The sequence below is a fragment of the Fusarium fujikuroi genome, chromosome FFUJ_chr05, assembly GCF_900079805.1.
Source record: "Fusarium fujikuroi IMI 58289 draft genome, chromosome FFUJ_chr05".
Taxonomy (NCBI): Eukaryota; Fungi; Ascomycota; class Sordariomycetes; order Hypocreales; family Nectriaceae; genus Fusarium; species Fusarium fujikuroi.
Genome location: NC_036626.1, coordinates 2,245,324 through 2,262,259, shown reverse-complemented (window position 1 = coordinate 2,262,259; position 16,936 = coordinate 2,245,324). Strand labels below are relative to the sequence as shown.

General features: G+C 49.3%; 6 protein-coding genes; 3 read left to right on the top strand and 3 right to left on the bottom strand.

The window, feature by feature from the left end:
* Nucleotides 1–23: 23 nt before the first annotated feature.
* FFUJ_07455 (uncharacterized protein) lies at nucleotides 24–991 on the top strand (the record flags this gene model as incomplete). XM_023577710.1 has 2 exons in its annotated part: nucleotides 24–387; nucleotides 429–991. 2 exons carry the CDS (start codon nucleotides 24–26, stop codon nucleotides 989–991), a joined length of 927 nt encoding a protein of 308 aa, XP_023430731.1.
* Nucleotides 992–1,499: 508 nt separating this feature from the next.
* FFUJ_07454 (uncharacterized protein) lies at nucleotides 1,500–2,618 on the bottom strand (the record flags this gene model as incomplete). XM_023577709.1 has 2 exons in its annotated part: nucleotides 1,500–1,659; nucleotides 1,726–2,618. The coding sequence occupies 2 exons, from the start codon at nucleotides 2,616–2,618 to the stop codon at nucleotides 1,500–1,502; spliced, it is 1,053 nt and encodes a 350-aa protein (XP_023430730.1).
* Nucleotides 2,619–4,659: 2,041 nt separating this feature from the next.
* Nucleotides 4,660–5,247, bottom strand: FFUJ_07453 (related to integral membrane protein; the record flags this gene model as incomplete). XM_023577708.1 has 2 exons in its annotated part: nucleotides 4,660–4,896; nucleotides 4,975–5,247. The coding sequence occupies 2 exons, from the start codon at nucleotides 5,245–5,247 to the stop codon at nucleotides 4,660–4,662; spliced, it is 510 nt and encodes a 169-aa protein (XP_023430729.1).
* A 1,414-nt stretch (nucleotides 5,248–6,661) lies between these two features.
* FFUJ_07452 (probable Autophagy protein 5) lies at nucleotides 6,662–7,545 on the top strand (the record flags this gene model as incomplete). XM_023577707.1 has 2 exons in its annotated part: nucleotides 6,662–6,970; nucleotides 7,087–7,545. 2 exons carry the CDS (start codon nucleotides 6,662–6,664, stop codon nucleotides 7,543–7,545), a joined length of 768 nt encoding a protein of 255 aa, XP_023430728.1.
* A 195-nt stretch (nucleotides 7,546–7,740) lies between these two features.
* FFUJ_07451 (related to microtubule-interacting protein) lies at nucleotides 7,741–9,183 on the bottom strand (the record flags this gene model as incomplete). The annotated part of the gene is made up of 1 exon (XM_023577705.1): nucleotides 7,741–9,183. The coding sequence occupies one exon, from the start codon at nucleotides 9,181–9,183 to the stop codon at nucleotides 7,741–7,743; it is 1,443 nt and encodes a 480-aa protein (XP_023430727.1).
* A 524-nt stretch (nucleotides 9,184–9,707) lies between these two features.
* On the top strand, nucleotides 9,708–10,442 carry FFUJ_07450 (uncharacterized protein; the record flags this gene model as incomplete). XM_023577704.1 has 2 exons in its annotated part: nucleotides 9,708–9,849; nucleotides 9,898–10,442. The coding sequence occupies 2 exons, from the start codon at nucleotides 9,708–9,710 to the stop codon at nucleotides 10,440–10,442; spliced, it is 687 nt and encodes a 228-aa protein (XP_023430726.1).
* Nucleotides 10,443–16,936: the final 6,494 nt, after the last annotated feature.

Here is a 16,936-nt window from a genome sequence, read left to right as displayed (position 1 = left end):
AAAACAACGAAACCACGTTCAACATGAAGGCTCAAGTCACTGGCTGGTTCCATCTTCTCCTCAGTGTTCATGACCAGCTCCTCCCTGGCTTCCATGCTGGTACCGTCGCACGCCTTGGCGTCGGACCTTGTGCCGGCCTAGTTGTGCATCTTGATATCACAGTCGGAAATTATCGTCAGCCACACACGCATTTCAAGTTCACCATCCGCCATGGTGGTCGATCTGTGCCTTTCATGGATCTGATCGTCCCTCTTGACTACGTTGTTACTGCGATCACCGTCAACAGCATCGATGCGGATGACATCAACTCTCTCGCACACTTCTGCATGTTGAATGCTATGGACATCTCAGAGTTCGCGAACCATGTCAAGGATTTCGATACTCTTGGTGAAAAGCTGAAGAATTTGCCAACCACGTCCACTTGATAGCCGAGAAAGTGCGCCGTCTTCGGATCGATGTTGACTGGTCAAAGCTCTTTGTCATCGATAACTTGGAGTTCAAGCACAACATCAAACTGGACCCTTCTACCACGCACAACATCACCTTTGCTGTGAGTAGCCAGCTTAAGAAGAAAAGCATGGGGCTCCTTAAGGCATGGTCCTTCCAGGAAGTAACATTCGATCGCACTTGGCCCGATATTCTTGCCAATCTCAATCAGTTCAAGAACCCATACGCAGATTACCTCGTGGATACGCGTTTCGGTTATCGGGACCTGACATACAAGAACGTGGGTGGGATCGACCCTGACGAGCGACCCGATCGTCCCAACAAGGCCTCAACCTACTTCATGGGTGCCGAGCATCGAACTGTTGCCTTGCTAGCTGGTGCCGCCGAAGAGCAAGAGATGGTTGATAGTCGTGCACTCGCACTTCTTGATACACCTATCCTAGCTGTGGTCTGGTCGGATATCTTCTCTTCGTGGGAACCACAGGACGATGATCTTGAAGTTTATGGCATCTTCTTTACCATCTTCCATACTACCCCCAGGTGACGAGAAGCCCCTTACCTGGCTCAACTATGAGGGTACTATTAGGGGCGAGACGATCACGATACTCGGCTTCCAAGAAGAATGTGGCAGTAAATCCGACATCGGGCATACTTTTGACCAATTTCAGGATCAGCGTAATAGGCGACTTAGTAAGCGGTTCTAATAACATCAGCAGGGGGCTACTAGGGTACTTTTATAGTGAATATATACACCATTAAAGAAAGCAAGAATTCTATATAGTTTAGAAGATCTAGTGAAACTGTTAAGTTAATATGCATTAATTTCAAAAGTACTAAGCCACTCTCTCCCGCCATTCCCATGTTATGAAATGCTCAACTTCTTGACCGATTTTAATATCAATAAATCGCCGTGGTTAATTATAAACGCTACATCACTCGAGACACTTCAAGATATAAGGGCATATTTTTTCATGCAAGATAATCCATTAATATTCATTAAAGAAATGCTGCTTTACATATCCATAAATAATCATTAAGCCCTCAGTTCCTATTTACAGTCCCCGGTGAGTCTCCTGGTGAGTGCTGCTGTGTCGTCGGCTGTGGTCGCTGTGAGGATCATCGTGAGCAATCTCAGTGGGAACATGCTTCTGCAGGACAGAAGGAGGAACCTGAGTAGCATCGGTGGGATCCCGGCCGGCGAAGTTGTTGTTGCTGTTGGAGAAAATTGGTGTCAAAAAAGGTGTCGTTGCACGGGGACAGGTCGCTGGAAAGACTTACGACCGCTGGAAAGTCTTCTCCTGGCCAACTGTTTTGCTACCGTCAAGATCACTGTCCACACGTGGGTCCAATTTGTTGGCCATGTCGCTAGAATGTGGTCCCGCGGTTTTTGGAGCAGGACCAGGGCCGGTGCCAGCGGTAGAACCGTATGTACCGGTGGAGCCAGTTCCGCCCAAGCCGGTGTGGGTGCCGGTGTGGGTTCCGGTGTGAGTGCCAGTGGGGCCGTGAGCACCGGCACCATGGCTGGAGAAGCCTGAAGTGCCAGTAGTTGTCTGGCCATAAGTGCCAGTGCTGCCGCCGAGACCGCCCTGGTGGCCGTGGGTGTTAGAACCGCCAAGTCGTCGGGATCCGTCAAGATCACTATCCACCTTTGGATCAAGTTTGTTGGCCATATCACTGGAATGGGGACCAGCAGTGTTTCCAGGACCAGTGCTGTAACCAGCAGATGTACCGCCAATGCCACCATGAGCACCTGCGCCGTGGCTTGAAAGACCCGAAGTTCCAGTAGCAGTCTGTCCATAAGTGTTGGAACCACCAACACGTCGTGAACCGTCAAGATCACTATCCACCTTTGGGTCAGCCGCATTGGCAAGGCGGCTTCCGTGTGGTCCCGTAGTTCCTTCGGGAAGCCCTGAAGAATGAGAGCCAAGGCCGCCAGCAGTGGTATGGCCAGGCAGGTTCTCAGTGCGTCCGGTAGTGTGACCAGGCATGTTCTCAGAGTAGGTAGAGCCTCCAGTCAAGCCACCAGCTGTGCCAGTGTTATGGGTGGAAGATCCTAGGCCACCAGTGGTTGTAGTGCCATGGTTCGCACGATGGTCTCCAGTAGGATGCTCGTGGGACTTGTCCTTGTCGGAGTGGATAGCGTCCTTGACCTTGTTGATGAGACCAGACATGATGAAAGTAGTTTTTTAAGTAGTTGTTCTGAAGTGATTGGGTATCTTGAAGATGGTGTGTGGGAGTTGAGTCAAAGTGAAGATGCTTTGGGTATCTTTGAATGCTGTTGTTTGATGATGAGAAGAAAGGACAGTTTTGAGGAGAGATACGGTGAATCTTATATAGTTGAAGATTGTCATCCCAGGAGCCTCAATCTCGATGCCATCCTCAGCAAACCTGGCAGGCCCAAACTCTTTCGATCCTCAGATCTCGCTCGGCCTGTCTCCTCGTTCCTCTCTCCTCTCTCGTTTCACCCTCCACCGACCTCATTCTGCGTCATAGCATTTACTCCGATCTTTGGAGAAGTCTAGCCCTGAGCTTGGCGACGATTGGTGAAGGCTTGTTTGCAGGGACAATCTAGCGTCATGCCACGCGAGATATGACGTTGACGACTCGTAGGGCAGAAGCACCAGAGGAAGAAAGCTAGGAAAGCAACAAACGTAACAAGCATCGAACATCGGATTTCTTGCTCTTCCAATGCGCCAAGCTCATGTTGTGGAGCAGGAGACGGGATGTGAAAAGGGAATGACGAAGGGGCTCCGTGGCTTGAAAGTGAGATCTACAAGAAGATGATGCAAAGCTAGAGCCTGTGGCGTATGGCGTGTGGCGTGTATCATGGCTGTGATGCGTGGCGTCAGCTACCCTGCCCCAGAAGGTGACAGAAAACGGCGAGATCTAGCGACACTTTTAGCGACACTTTTAGCGCGATTCAGGGTGGAAGCGAGCTCTGATGTTTTTTGTCCAGACAGGCCACCCCCAGCTCTCAAACCAAGCTACCCCGCGCTCACAGGTTCAAAGTTGGCAGCTGGTCCCACTAGCCACCAAGGCAACCTACCTTACCTTGAGCAAAATGACGCCAAGAGAAAGGCCGTTTTTCCGGTCCAACAAGACAAAGAAATCGACTTATGACAGCATTGATGCCTCTCCAGGCCCTGAATCCGCTGGGCCAAGAGCTCTCTTTCTGGCCAAGGCCGCTCTAGAACCTCTGTGACACGGCTAAAACCAGGATCACGAGGTCCCACAGCGACGGGAATATCCAGCGCTGAGTCGTGCAGACGAAGGAAGCTCTGTCATGCGGGACGCTTGCTTGCCATGGTCGCTTTTGTTCCTGTTCGCCAGTTTTCCGATAGACGTGTGTTCTGGCAGTGCAGGCTTGCAGTCAACCTCGTGCCCTGCCCCTGTGCCTAGGACGGGACTAGGGTTCTTTCTGGTCGTAGATCTCGATGATCATGGAAACAAGACGGACAGTAACAGTTGACGCGGTTAGGCACGTCTCCTGCATGATAATCAGGTCGGCCAGAGGATGATCAAACGGGTAAGAAGAGGTTGTGGCCAAATCTCACCCATCTCATGTATGGACTGTATGGTAGGTGCTGTATACTGTGCTGCGCGTACAATATGGATAACAGACATCAGGACTTCAAATCAGATTCCATCGTCCATTTTTAGTTGCAGATCATGACACTGTTCTCCATTGATCCATATTTGAAATATTTTTTGCAATCGTACAAATGACGTCGAAATACATCAAGAGCATCCAACTATTACAGTCTCATCCACTACAACATTAAATGTGCCCACGTTGGTCGACTAGGTACATAGACGAGACAAAAATAGTAGCAAAGTATACATTAATTAATTTCAGTCAGTACGTAAGTAAGTGAGCACAGTAAGGACTTGTTGTGGCCGTCAATCGTATCAAAGGGTATCCAGATCTGCTCAACTTCACATTGCTTGCTTTGCCTTGTCCAACGCCAAGTTCCAACTCAAACAACAACAAAAAGAAAAACAAGGAAATCATCCACCCATCTCACGTAGTAGTTCCCACCCGACACGGCATTTCGGAATGTTCCACGCAATCCAATCATGTCGCCAAGGCCAACCAAATCGCCAACTGATATCTTGCTCTGCCTCACTAGCAGCAGCCAGTAACCCTACCCTCCCGCCTCCCAAAGGTTCTTCAGCACAGCTGGTGTGCTTCACACCTAACTGCATCTGCTCTTAGACACGGCTGCGGAACCAGGGTCCCCGGCGGCGGTTATGGTGAGCCGCCTCAGCACGGGCAACGGTACGCTCACGTCGGCGCACCCAGAAGAAGCCCACGAGAGCCGAAACAAGCCAGAGAAGTGCCGACAGGAAGCTAAAGGCGATCACGGCCTTGGTCTTCCCACACTGATCTCCGTGAACTGGATGCACATTGTCCCAGTCAAATACACGGCCGCAAGAGTTTCCAATGAGCTTTTTGAGTGCCGTTAGTGCATGTACAACTACCGAGAGTAGAGTAGAGTAGGGTATCAAACAAGGCTTGTGACTTACATCGACGAGCAGACCAAAGACGATCCACCAGTTAATGGACATGAAGATGTCCAGAGGCCAGTGAACAAAAGTGCTCGAGAATGGAATGAGGAGCAGCAAGGAGAACAATATTCCCAGCGCGGCAACGACTTCAGTATAGATGAACCGGCCGAGCTGCCATGAGCTTGCGCCGCGGGCATTGTGCAGGTATTCGCCATTGACGCCTGCGACGATGGCTGCAAATACCAGCTCTGCAGCACGCAGAATCAAGCTGACGACACGATCGAGAGCCATGGCTACTTTGCAGGAGAGGTTTGATGTAGAAGGGTTATAATACTCTGTTCGAAGCTGAGGTTTATGCTGTTCTATCTGTATTTTCCTTACAAGCAGCAGCCTTGGGACGAGGCTCCTTATTTATCTACATACTAGATATCTGGCAATTTAGCAATACAACTCACGGGTCTCTCTACCACATGACGATGACGCCCCTCCCTCAACAGAAAAGAAAATGCAATGAAGCCTGTTTGAGACCGTTTTCTTGGCCCTGAAGCTCTTTGACACGTCTACCATGGCTCATAACAGGTCACCAGCACAACGAGTTGCCAGATGAGGTCATGTGGACCAGGCTTCAGCTAAGGTGTGGTGAGTGTGAACATCTGCCATTCGACAGTCCTCACCTTGTATCGTAGCCCGACATGGACCACCTCTCTGTTCTGAAACAAAAATGATGTCGCAGGCCAAGGCCTTTTTTTTTTTTGCCCGACTGGGCAATTACTGAGCTTCTGAGTCTTGGAAGAAATCATAGCTTCAGGTGCCGAGATGCCACCAATCGTGCCACGCATCATGCCAAGAGGGCCTACCCTTGAGCCGCTTGCATCGTCCAAGGTTCTTATTTCGTGACAACCTCACGAATAAACCAGAATTTGGTGATTTAGTAGAACCTTGACGTTGCCTAACCTCATGCAACCTCTGGGCTGACGAAACGATCATAACTTTCAAAAGTCTGTTGCTGATCGGTAGCGCCTTGACTTATCATAGCTAAACAAGCTGTATACAATGTGACGCTGTTTGAACGGAACCATAAGCCTGTTTTCTGTACTTGGACGTTTCGAATGCTTCGTCGTTCGTGATGAGGTGACGACAGATATGAGGCTTGTAGTTTTCTAGCATGATTGGGCATTGCTCCATGTAATGAAATCAGTGTGCTTACAACCAACTTGTATAATGAGGCGACACTGAGAGAGGACACATTGGCTGTGCTTGTTCTCTCCCTCACTTTAATGAGACAGATGGATATCTCATGAACCGAAACTGTAGAGTAGGTTTCACTTTGGTTCCAGATTTAACCGTCAGTCATATGCTTGCCTGCATTCCTCACAACTATTATAGCCAGAACAATCACGAAGGCTTTAGACTTGAGGGTATACAAACCACTAAACTTGCAAACCGTTTTTATTTGAAAATAATGCCACCATTGATCGTTTGCCATGATTCCCCCCCATTCGCAGGTTATTCACAATTCAACGTGACTGAAAGGTGTCATACTAACTAGTAGGTCGCCAGCTTAATAATCACATGAGCGAGTCCTACCCTACAGCAGGTAGGCAGGCACCGAGCATCGCAGACTCGCCGCCAGGTACTATGATTTGACTCACCAAACCGACACTTTCACCGAGCATCTCACTCCCCTCACTATGCTCTCGTCATAATGTCCTCTTCCATCCCACAAGCTTTATGGAACGCCCGGATTCCGCTGCACATAACCCATCCAGCCTCACCGACAACACCTTTCATCACTACTATTCCGCGCTTCAGCTACCTGGCTCTTCTCATCCCAAGACTGTCGATTTTCTTCAACTCTCCCTGCTCCAGTTTCCACTTTGAAGATGTACAGTTGAGGAACCTGGCTGTGGGATTGCTGGTAGACCTGTATCAACCCCGCCTGCCGTGGAGGTTGACCGTGAATGATGGAGTGGGCTGGGATATTGCGGATACTTTTCTCAACTGCGTGAAGGAGGTGAGTTTCATATACTACACGAGAGCCTGCAGCCAAATACATGTTCTTGGTGTGTATATTCGCATCGGAGATCTGGAATTGCTCATCTCACAATAACGCAGAGCTGACTCGCTTAGGCTGACTTCATCCGCAATGGCAATGCAAACCAAATCATGAAAATGTCAAAAGACAACACCACCCAACTTTGGAATGCCGTCATAGACAATGACCAAACGTCCTTCAACCGTATCAATAGCCATCTACTCAACGCACCAACAGCACTCAAACATGTCCCCATTCGTGTCTACATCCCTACCACCGCCTCGGACTCATCGTCACAAGCGTCTTCCGAGCAGGCCACCTTCAAAGTCATCCAGTCTCTTGTCCCAGCGACAGGTTCAGACCGCCGCCCTAGAGTCCTGGGCCAGGCTCTCAAAGAGATGTTACCAGGGCTATTCCCAAGCAGCCGAGATCCTATTCTCGCCAAGGTGGTGATGCACGGAGCTGGGGTACCATTTGATGCACCCTTAGAGGAGCTGATGCGGGAAGCATCATACCCCGACGGATGGATATGCCTGGTTGTTATTGTGCTGTGATGGATACTGGGCTCCTTTAGCGAATAGGGCATATGAGTGGCGTTGGGGACTGTCCTTATCATTGGCTCTGCAGCGTATATCACTAGCTTCCAGAACCGTATTTGCGACATGTTAGACTGCGTCTTTGATACCATATTATGGACACTTGAAAATCTACTAACACACAGAGGCGCAGGCTCGGACATGATAACTACACTACGTAAAGGTGATCTTCTTGCCCATAAGACTTCTATATGCATCGTCGACAGCCTTTCTTTTCTTCTGTTTAGCCTCCTCTTCCTCATGCATCTCTTCTTCCGCGGCGACATCCTCAGGTCCAGGTATTTGGGGTGCCCAAGCTCGAATTTTCCCATCCATGTGGGAGCTATATACGGCCCCAACCGAGTTGCCGCCGCCCATAATAGGACCAACTGGGCGTCCCGTCCCCCCTGATGCGCGCCAAACTATACTCGTGATTCTGTTTCTTCCCATCTCGCCCCCTCGTGGCCCTATAGGGTTCGTCACGCCTGGGCTCCGGAGCCGTGTCACAACATGGCCATCATGAAGATCGAGGATAAGAATTTCCTGATCATTTGGCCAGAATAGAAGACTATTGCCACTTGTGAGATGCGCTGGAGAAACCAAAATACTTGCTGTCTTCGCGTGTTGATTCTGAATAAGAGAGCCAAAACTGGCGAGAGTATTAGCCCCCGTGGCAGCGTCCCAAACACGAATGCGACGGTCGAGACCAGCTGAGATGATGTATTTCCCATCGTCGGTCCACTGCAAGCCATTTACTGCATCATCGTGCGCCTGTGCCGAGGCACGGAAGTGTGGGATCTTACTGGAATCCATCCCCGTGGCACTGAGATGTTTCATTTTGTGAACGACGCCCAGTGAATCTTCCTGGTCGAGCAGCGCCACAACACCACCAGAACGACGAATATCCCATATTCTGACTTTCCCATCTGCGTGGCCACTGACAAGAATATGCTCGTGGCGCGGACTCCATGCAGTCGACAAAACAGGGCCGCCATGTGCTACAAGAGCTTGTACAGCGGACCCTGATTTCAAATCCACCAGCCGAACTGCTGGGTTTTGCGTGGCACACGCCACAATAAGATGATCTGCTACAGGGCTGGTAGAGTGTGAGTAGATAGTTGCGTTCAGGTCAAAGGTAGCCGATAGAGTGCAACGCTGAGTCGCCCATAGCTTCAGCTTCTTGTCGTAAGAACTTGAAAGAAAAGCATCCGGATCGAAAGGATAAAAGGCAACATGAGTGACACCGTGACTATGCCCAAGAGAAGACTCCTCTCTCGTGGACCTGGCTATGCTGCTCACGGGGCGGAAAGTGTGCAACTTGTTGGGGTTTTCAGCGTCTTCCAAATTCCAGACCTTGATGCCTCCTTCAGCCCCCCCAGAGAGGAGGATACGTCCATCGAACTTCTCAAGGGCGAGTGTGTTAACGCCTGCGCCATGTGCTCTTAAATTGTGCACACGCTCGCCTACATCCGTAGCGCTATGCTTGGGCGTTCTCTCGCCATTGAAGCGGTGCTGAGGAGCTGGCGCAAAAGAACGTAGGAGTTCAGAAGTGATGGACCGAGTAAAGTCTTGATGGCGGAGATCGCCCGTTTCACGAGCGAGAAGGTTGGACTGCATTCATCTGTGCCAGGGCAATGACACTTTGAAGACAATTTTCAAATTGAATTATAAGCCAAAGCAATGTAAGGCAGTGAACAACGGCAGTAATCTCAATCTTGCAGCTTGTGGAATGTGGAATGTGGTTAGCCTGGAGCCGGTGGTGATGTCAGCTGCAAGGCGTGCTTGTTGAACTTCAAGGGACCACTCGCTACTACCTACCTACCTACCTTACTTAGGCACCTACCCTATTTCTACCCCACAATTGACCACCCAAACTTTCCATCTTCATTAGCCTCAACTTAACATTGACAACAAGCACCAAACTGTCTAGGTACTTGACCTTTCGTACTCGTTTTATCCATTCCGCTCTGATCTTCTATTTCACCTCACTCAACATCCTTGACATTGCGCAACAAACAATGCTTCTGTGCGCATATCTCGAGTGTCTGAGAATCTCGATGTTTTTTTTCACCCTGAAACAGTAGAGAGCAACAGATCAAACATCAACCTCCAAACTCCAACCTAGCTTTTCATTGCACATCATGGACATCTCAAAGAACGACTCACGTACAGCACCTTTACATCAAAGTGGCGTCTCCTCCAACCGAGATCCTGTGGCTACCGAGCAGGATCCCAGCAAGGGATCAAAACGCAGACATGCAACTGTCTATGATGCTGTAGCGGGTATTATACTCTCCTGTGATCGTCCGATTTGAAGCTCACATAACCCAGGCAAAGTCTCACATGACCAAGGTCCCGTAACGGAACCGGAAGAGTTACAGTATACACCTCGTCACCCCAAGGCAATCAGATACTCCACAAAGGATATCCCTTTAGCTCCTGACGAAATCCTATTCAGGCGGAAAGATGCACCCGTGCGTTACTTGGAGCAGGACATCTACTACGCTCATGAAAATGACCTCCCCTGTGGAGGACAGGGTGTCCTGCCAGATAGTGACCTCCTCAAAGCCATTCACGCTTACACCAGTGCCTTCTACAGCGTCAGAAACCGCGAGCGCCAACCTCCGGAGAGCCGAAACATTACTGAACGGAGCATGGATGAGACAGCTCTCTTGGCATTTGGTATCCTCCTAGAGGAAGCTGGCAAGGAGGTCCTTGGTCGACGAGGCGACCTAGTCTTCACTGAGGGTGCAGATGACGGTCCTGTCGACGCATACGAGCCAGTCCAAGATGAGACCCGGCTCGTTGGGCATCACGACATCTCCTTGCGGGGACGTCCTAAGCGGAGAAAGATCGCCGAAAGTGACGTTGAATGACACGGGGTTATTCTCCAACATTGAACGACTGTACAGCTTGAGGGGGCGGTGTGGGCCATTATTTGCATACTATGTTTGTCCAAGCTCTCCCAAGGGGGGAGTTTGCCTGGACGACAGAACGCGCCTGGGAACGCATTTTCAGATAGTATCACCTGTTGCGCCAGACAACGGGCATATATGGATGAATGGTTTTGCAAGTCTGAGCTTGAAGCTTGGATCATACCAAAACTCTGACCCACGAACCGGAAAGTTGTGCACTCTGCAATCACTTAACCTCAGTGGTGGAATAAACATAGCGTATTCATACTTGCTTATACCGGCAGCTGGCATATACCTCGCGTCAATTGTCAGCCAAAGACACAAAACATGGGGCTGGCCTATCAACTTCCCTTCTCACCTACCTATAGCTGCGTAACTATGGCGACATGGGCAGGTAGCATCGGTTTGGTTACACAAAAGATAACGTCAACAGCTCACATTGGGAAGGCGATGAGCTTTTACGAACAGGATCATCATACACCCGAGTCGCATCTTCGCGCCGAGGAACCGACTTGTGCAAAGGGGCCTTGTTTGAAGAGGCAAAATGGCCTTGAAGTTCGAGACGACGCATGGGTGACATTAGGAAATCTTTGATCACAACTGTCACGCAACTATGCCACCCAGACTAGGACAGGCGAAAACCCGAAGAGAAATGGATATCAGGAGCAGATTCGTTATTTCGACCTTTGCCTTGCAGGTTCGGGCTTTCCAGGAACAACAGTCTAGCTCCGTCAGTTACGAGATGAAAGAATCATTATCGTGTCCAGCCTGACTAGGCTTGCTGGCATGAACCAGATTCTTGGATAACGCGATTGTAGCTTCCAGTTTCTTTGATTGCTGCCTATTTATGAAGCTGCCTTTTTCATACCAGATCTACCAGATGCTGAATCCATCGGCCCATCCCCAGACCTACAGTTCAGCCTGAAGTCCAGTGGAACAGCTTGGCAGTCATCACGCTGGCAGAACTGGCCCCCCAGCAACGAAATTTCCGTTTCAGAAAATGGAAGTCAGTAAATCTTATCAAGACGTCTCGTCGATCCGTTCGCATTGCTGGAACAAAGTATCCTTGTCGTGAAATTCGACACATGTACCAGCAGTTCGTCGTCACCGATTGTTTCCTAACCTCCGGCCGCAAACGCCAATTGAAATCAATGGAGCAAAAGGGCCGACTGCCAACGACATCTTTGTGACGTTGTTCTTGTACTCACGGGCCGCAGTCGTTGTACATAGTACAGCCAAATTAACTCTTGAACTTATAGACCGAAGAGACAGGTCATCTTGACCCTGAACGTGAAACAAAAAGAGGCAATCTGCTTCCGCCTCGGCCAAGAACGGTCCATGGAACGAAGTAAGCCTCAGCTTTCAGAGTTCCTAGCACGGACCTTTTGTCGGCGACTTCAACGCTTGACGATGATGATGTAGCATTGACCTCAAAGGAGCGATATCATAGGGCTGTCGAGGTCGAGTCTAGTTGCCCAGGTTATCTCGGAGAAGGTTTCGCGAGGCCATGATGTTTCTCAATCTCGATATGATGATATACATTGTTGTGAACAAAAGACCGGCTCATTTTGCGCTCGTGCCCGGCAAAGCTTCTGGGGCCAAGGTCCTCAAAAGCTATTACATACTTGTACACTTTCCAACCCCTCCAGCTCAAGATCGACATAAAGTTTTTCTTTTCCTGTGTATTGGATGCTAAGGACTCTGGAACTGGAACTGGAATTGGTGCGTGCACTGCGTGTATCAGCTAGCAAGCCTCAATCCCATCAACAAGATAAGCACGAATCATCTAGAGGCCATCAGCAGAAGGTCGCTTTCAATATGGCTTCGGATCACACGAATGGCTTGCGACAGAGTGCTATCGCTATCATATCATCAGGATCTCTTCAATCTCGGTTCATGGCACTAGGTTCAGCGACATAGCCAGAAACGGTGAAAACAGCCGCGTTGTGGGCTGCTGGCGCGCCACGCGACCTCACCCGAGATCCTTGACCATGTATGTATGTATTTGTGTGTGTACTATGGTATGTATATGTGTATTGTAAGCTATGCCATGAACACTGCTGTAGCTATTCGCTCATGCTCCGGACACTGAAATGGGTGGTACAGGTATCATAGCCAGGACTTCGTATAGCTGTGACGAGTTAAATGGCAGGAAACAAAAGGCGGCCGAAGTAAGGTAGCATACGATCAATCTGGCCCTGCAACCTTGGCCTGGCTACGTCGTGGCGTGGTCCGTGTGGACTGACATGGCATCTCATCTTACTTACTCTTACTCTTGCTATCTGTTTCGTTGTTGAGCACGAACACACAGAGAGGCACACGCTGAAGCACGTCGTTGCAAAATCTGCGCTTGAAGTATAGACATCAGGAGTCAGCAGCCAGCGTCTACCCTCATGTGTTGATATGTTTTGGTTGATAAAACGATCTTGACCTTGGTCCACCGCTCGGACCCTTTTAGATGGCCTGATATCAATCTCTCATCCCGCGCTATTGCGCCCTCTACTGGCATCAGTTTACACGTGTTGGGCATTATCTCAGGGTCATGTGGTTGCTGATCATAACAACGCGATATACGGAGTAATGTACTCTACAGTACGGAGTACCTACTTGGAACTCGTACATGAATAGGCCTTCACGGCATTTTTCAGAACCCCGCTCTGCAACTTTTGTGACTGGTGCCAACGATATACTTTCCCCGCATCGGTGTGTAAATTGTCTCTCGTGACTTGCAGCAACATGGTGCGGATGATGATACATATGCTTGCCAGTCAGCCGTGGAGCATACATAGTACGAAATATTGTCCCTTAGCCAGAGTCCAGAGTCCAGAGTGGATATGGCGATTGAGATCCGCGTCCCAGTATCTGTCCCCCTCCATAAGCATGGCGTCGGGTACCTGGACTGATAGCACCTGTCTATTATAGTGGCATGGCTCGTCTTATTTGACTCTGAGACATGGTTTTGCCTTTATCCAAGTATTGATACTAGATTCCAGGTGAGAGTCCCTCGCAAGGAAATCTACCAGCGGCACAGGAAACTCCGTTTACGCTTTCGAATTATGAGCTCCGGTTACATATTGGCGCACGATAACATAACCTCGTTGGGTTGCATAGAAAGCAACTCAGCCCTAGTATTATATTGATATACTTGTAATGGATGACCTGCATATCGTGTAGGGTAGTGAACTTGTAGACACATTCTGTAGCTCAGATACTGGGACCTAGGTAGGCAAGTGTATTTCAGCCATTGATGTTTCAGCGCTTGGAGTAAGCCAGATCAATGCTACATGAGAACTGGGGTTGCTATTGCCATACCTACTTAGATAGATGCATCTGAGGGGTAATCATAATGGAAGCTGGATCAATGTCGATACTGTGACAATTCTATGTACGAGCTAGGTTATACGGAGTTAGTCTTGATACCCGGCTGATAACTGAAGGCGTCAATACATACCGGGAATGTATTCGGGCAGTCGGGGTGGCTGAACAGAGTCGATAGGTCATAATAAAAGTGTGTCTTCTAGAACAACGACGAAAAGACGGTGCAATGCGCCTAATAGCTACTATCACTGGAATAGGTATGGGTTTGCGAACCTATGTCGTAGCCATGAAATGTAGGGTAACAATGTAGGAATTGAAAACTGTGGGGGCCACCAACACCAAGAGACCACACACAAGCCCTCCAACGTTACCCCCAATAACGATTCAGGTTTGTTTACCAGCCAAGAGGAACAACTGGTGATTGATGAGTGTTGAGTAGGTGAACACTGGTAAATCCCACCACGGCGCCGAGCCATCTTGGGCCTGGCGGCCGAGCAAGGAAGACAATGACATGCTGAAGCGACGACGTACGTCTACTGTCACCAACGACATGGACACGGCACCTGCAATGTCTCAGCCTTCAGTGGCTTGTATGGGTCTCGATTCGATTCAAGAATTGGCCGCCCCCTGCTTTGCTGAGTTTCAAGCAAGGGCAACAAAGCTCCAAGAAGGTTTCAGGGCAACCAAGAATAACACATGGGAATAAGCGAGGTGTCATTAAGTTGTCGGAGGATCATCTGTAATCTGTATCTCTACGTTACTCTGTCATAGAAATGAATGAGCTTCACGAAACGGCTAGACTAGCATATCCTGACTGGCGTAAGAGAGAGAGAGAGAGAGGGAGATAGAGAAGTAAATGTGGCGCGTGGCTCGTCGTCCGAAGAAAGATTTGCCCCTTTGGGGATACTTTTAGATCCAATGCGACTGGAGGTCACCGTCTTGCACTTGTTTTGTTCTAGCGCTGCTCTATTACTGCATCGCGAGTATCTACGATACGATGTGATGGCTTTAAGTGAAGAAGGCCAGTATACTATTATGTAGCGTACGGACGGAAAGTGAAGAAGCCGATTCCGCGTCCGCACCGGCCCGCAGGCGGCTCCGAGCCTCTTAAACTTTCAAGTTTGTGAACTGTGTTGTGTTTAATAACCTCCGGGTCACTTGGAGACGCCGACGAGCCGCGACTGACTCGTTGCCGTGGTCTTTTTGCTTTTTCCTCCAGTCGTTTTCTACCCCCTGTTGGTGCGTAGTCGGTGACGGCTCTGAGAGGCCAGCTTGACCCAGTTCCATGTTGTCGGTGCCCGTCGTGGTTTGTCGGTGTATGGTGGCTTGTCTCATTCTAGACTACACCCACGTACGTCTACATACGTAATTGTACCTAAGTACGCCTATGGTACCGTACCGTACCGCACCGCCTCTTAAATCTTATAGCAAGGTAGAGTGAGTGCCCTACAGTAGAGACGTTACTGGTTTAGACAAACTGACTAATAAGCTCACAATCATGTCCGCTCAGCAAGTGTAGGGACTCACTCATATGTACTATTACCCATGTCTGGAGCGATCCCCCCTGCATCGCTTCACTGCATTCGCATACACATGACGTCGCATTCAGCGACGCCAACGTTCCCAGACGAACCCCAAGGGAGTTATTGATCCATTAGCGTCGTCCCGACGATCTGGAAAGCTCTGAAGAGAGGTCATCTCCCACCGTTTTCAACCAGGGTTTGACACCTGAGCTCGCCAACGACTGGGTTGATGGCAAATTGCCAGCAACCTTGGTAACCAGTAATAATTAATCGTGACATGAGTTTAGGTATGTACTTCGCTCCTCTGTGGGCTATCGCACTGATTATTGACACGCCTCTGACGTCGCTCGAGCCTTGAGCAATTGACATTGAGATCGATGCTACAAAGGCAGCACAGTAAAGAATATCAAATCTCTAGACTAATGGTTTGACAGTGACATGAGCTTGATCTAATACTTGAGAAGCAGCGCTGGACCAATTGGCGATTCCAAGCGGATGACATACCGAAGACAGGCAGAAAAGCCGGTGTGACATTTCAATAGAGGGATCGTAACACATAATACGGAGTAGTGGCATTCAAGAAAACTAGGTATTCCATCGAGTTCAACTAAGCACACACCCTTCTCCATGCTGACCATGATTGGGGTTTGGAAGCATGGAGAAGGGAGTGTTCCTGAGCATATGTCCTTTTTGGTGCGATATCGAATTTGTGTCTTGTTTGACGAGAGGCAAATGTTGGGCATGAACGTCCACCTAGCGCAGATGCTATGTACAACGAGCCTTGTCCGACAGGCTCACTGACGAAAGTACCATGAATGCCAGTAGGCGACGTTACAGTGAGGGCTTTGCTATCCAGGGGGGTTAATCCCAGGCGCAATGCCATGCAAGGTACAGGTAGTGATACATCAGTACTTGGCTGTGGGATGATTCTCTCCAGATGTACATACGTGCGATCCCTTCGGCCGATTTGACAGCCAGGTCGAGGCTATTACGGAGCAAGCGGTCTTGCGAGTCAGATCCAGCGCGCCTTTGAGCCGGAGGTAACATGTAGTCTACATACCAGTACTGTATCTGTTCATCGACAATACCTATCCTCCCTTGGTTAACCCGCGTACAGTCAGGGATGTCCCAAAAGAAACACCCAAAAACTTAGCAATAGTTGTACCTAGCCTCATGCACCTCATATGCAGGAAACTATGGATACTGCCCTTACACACTACAGACTGATTGCCTTTTCCAGTAGTATCGGGCAGCCGGCGAAGGGTCCATTAGTTAACTATGTGCATTTGTCCCCAGTTGCTAATGGGGCCTTGGTAGATGGAGATAAGACAGTCCGATGTTCCAGAAGCTTTTTTGTGGCTAGGGGACAGATGGTCCTTGAATTAGTAGGTAAGTGATATTAACGATGTGAACATGCCCTGAGTCTCTGCTTGTCCAGCCACATGGATGCCCTACTTGGGGACGATTGAAATTGAAAGGACATTAGGGCAAGATAACGCATGATCACGTATATGTATGTAGGTATGGTCCTACGGAGAAAGTCAATTTTGGGTGCATCGTGCTCCATGCGTATAAATCTACCTGTGACGATAGATGGGTCCACTGGCTGAGGAA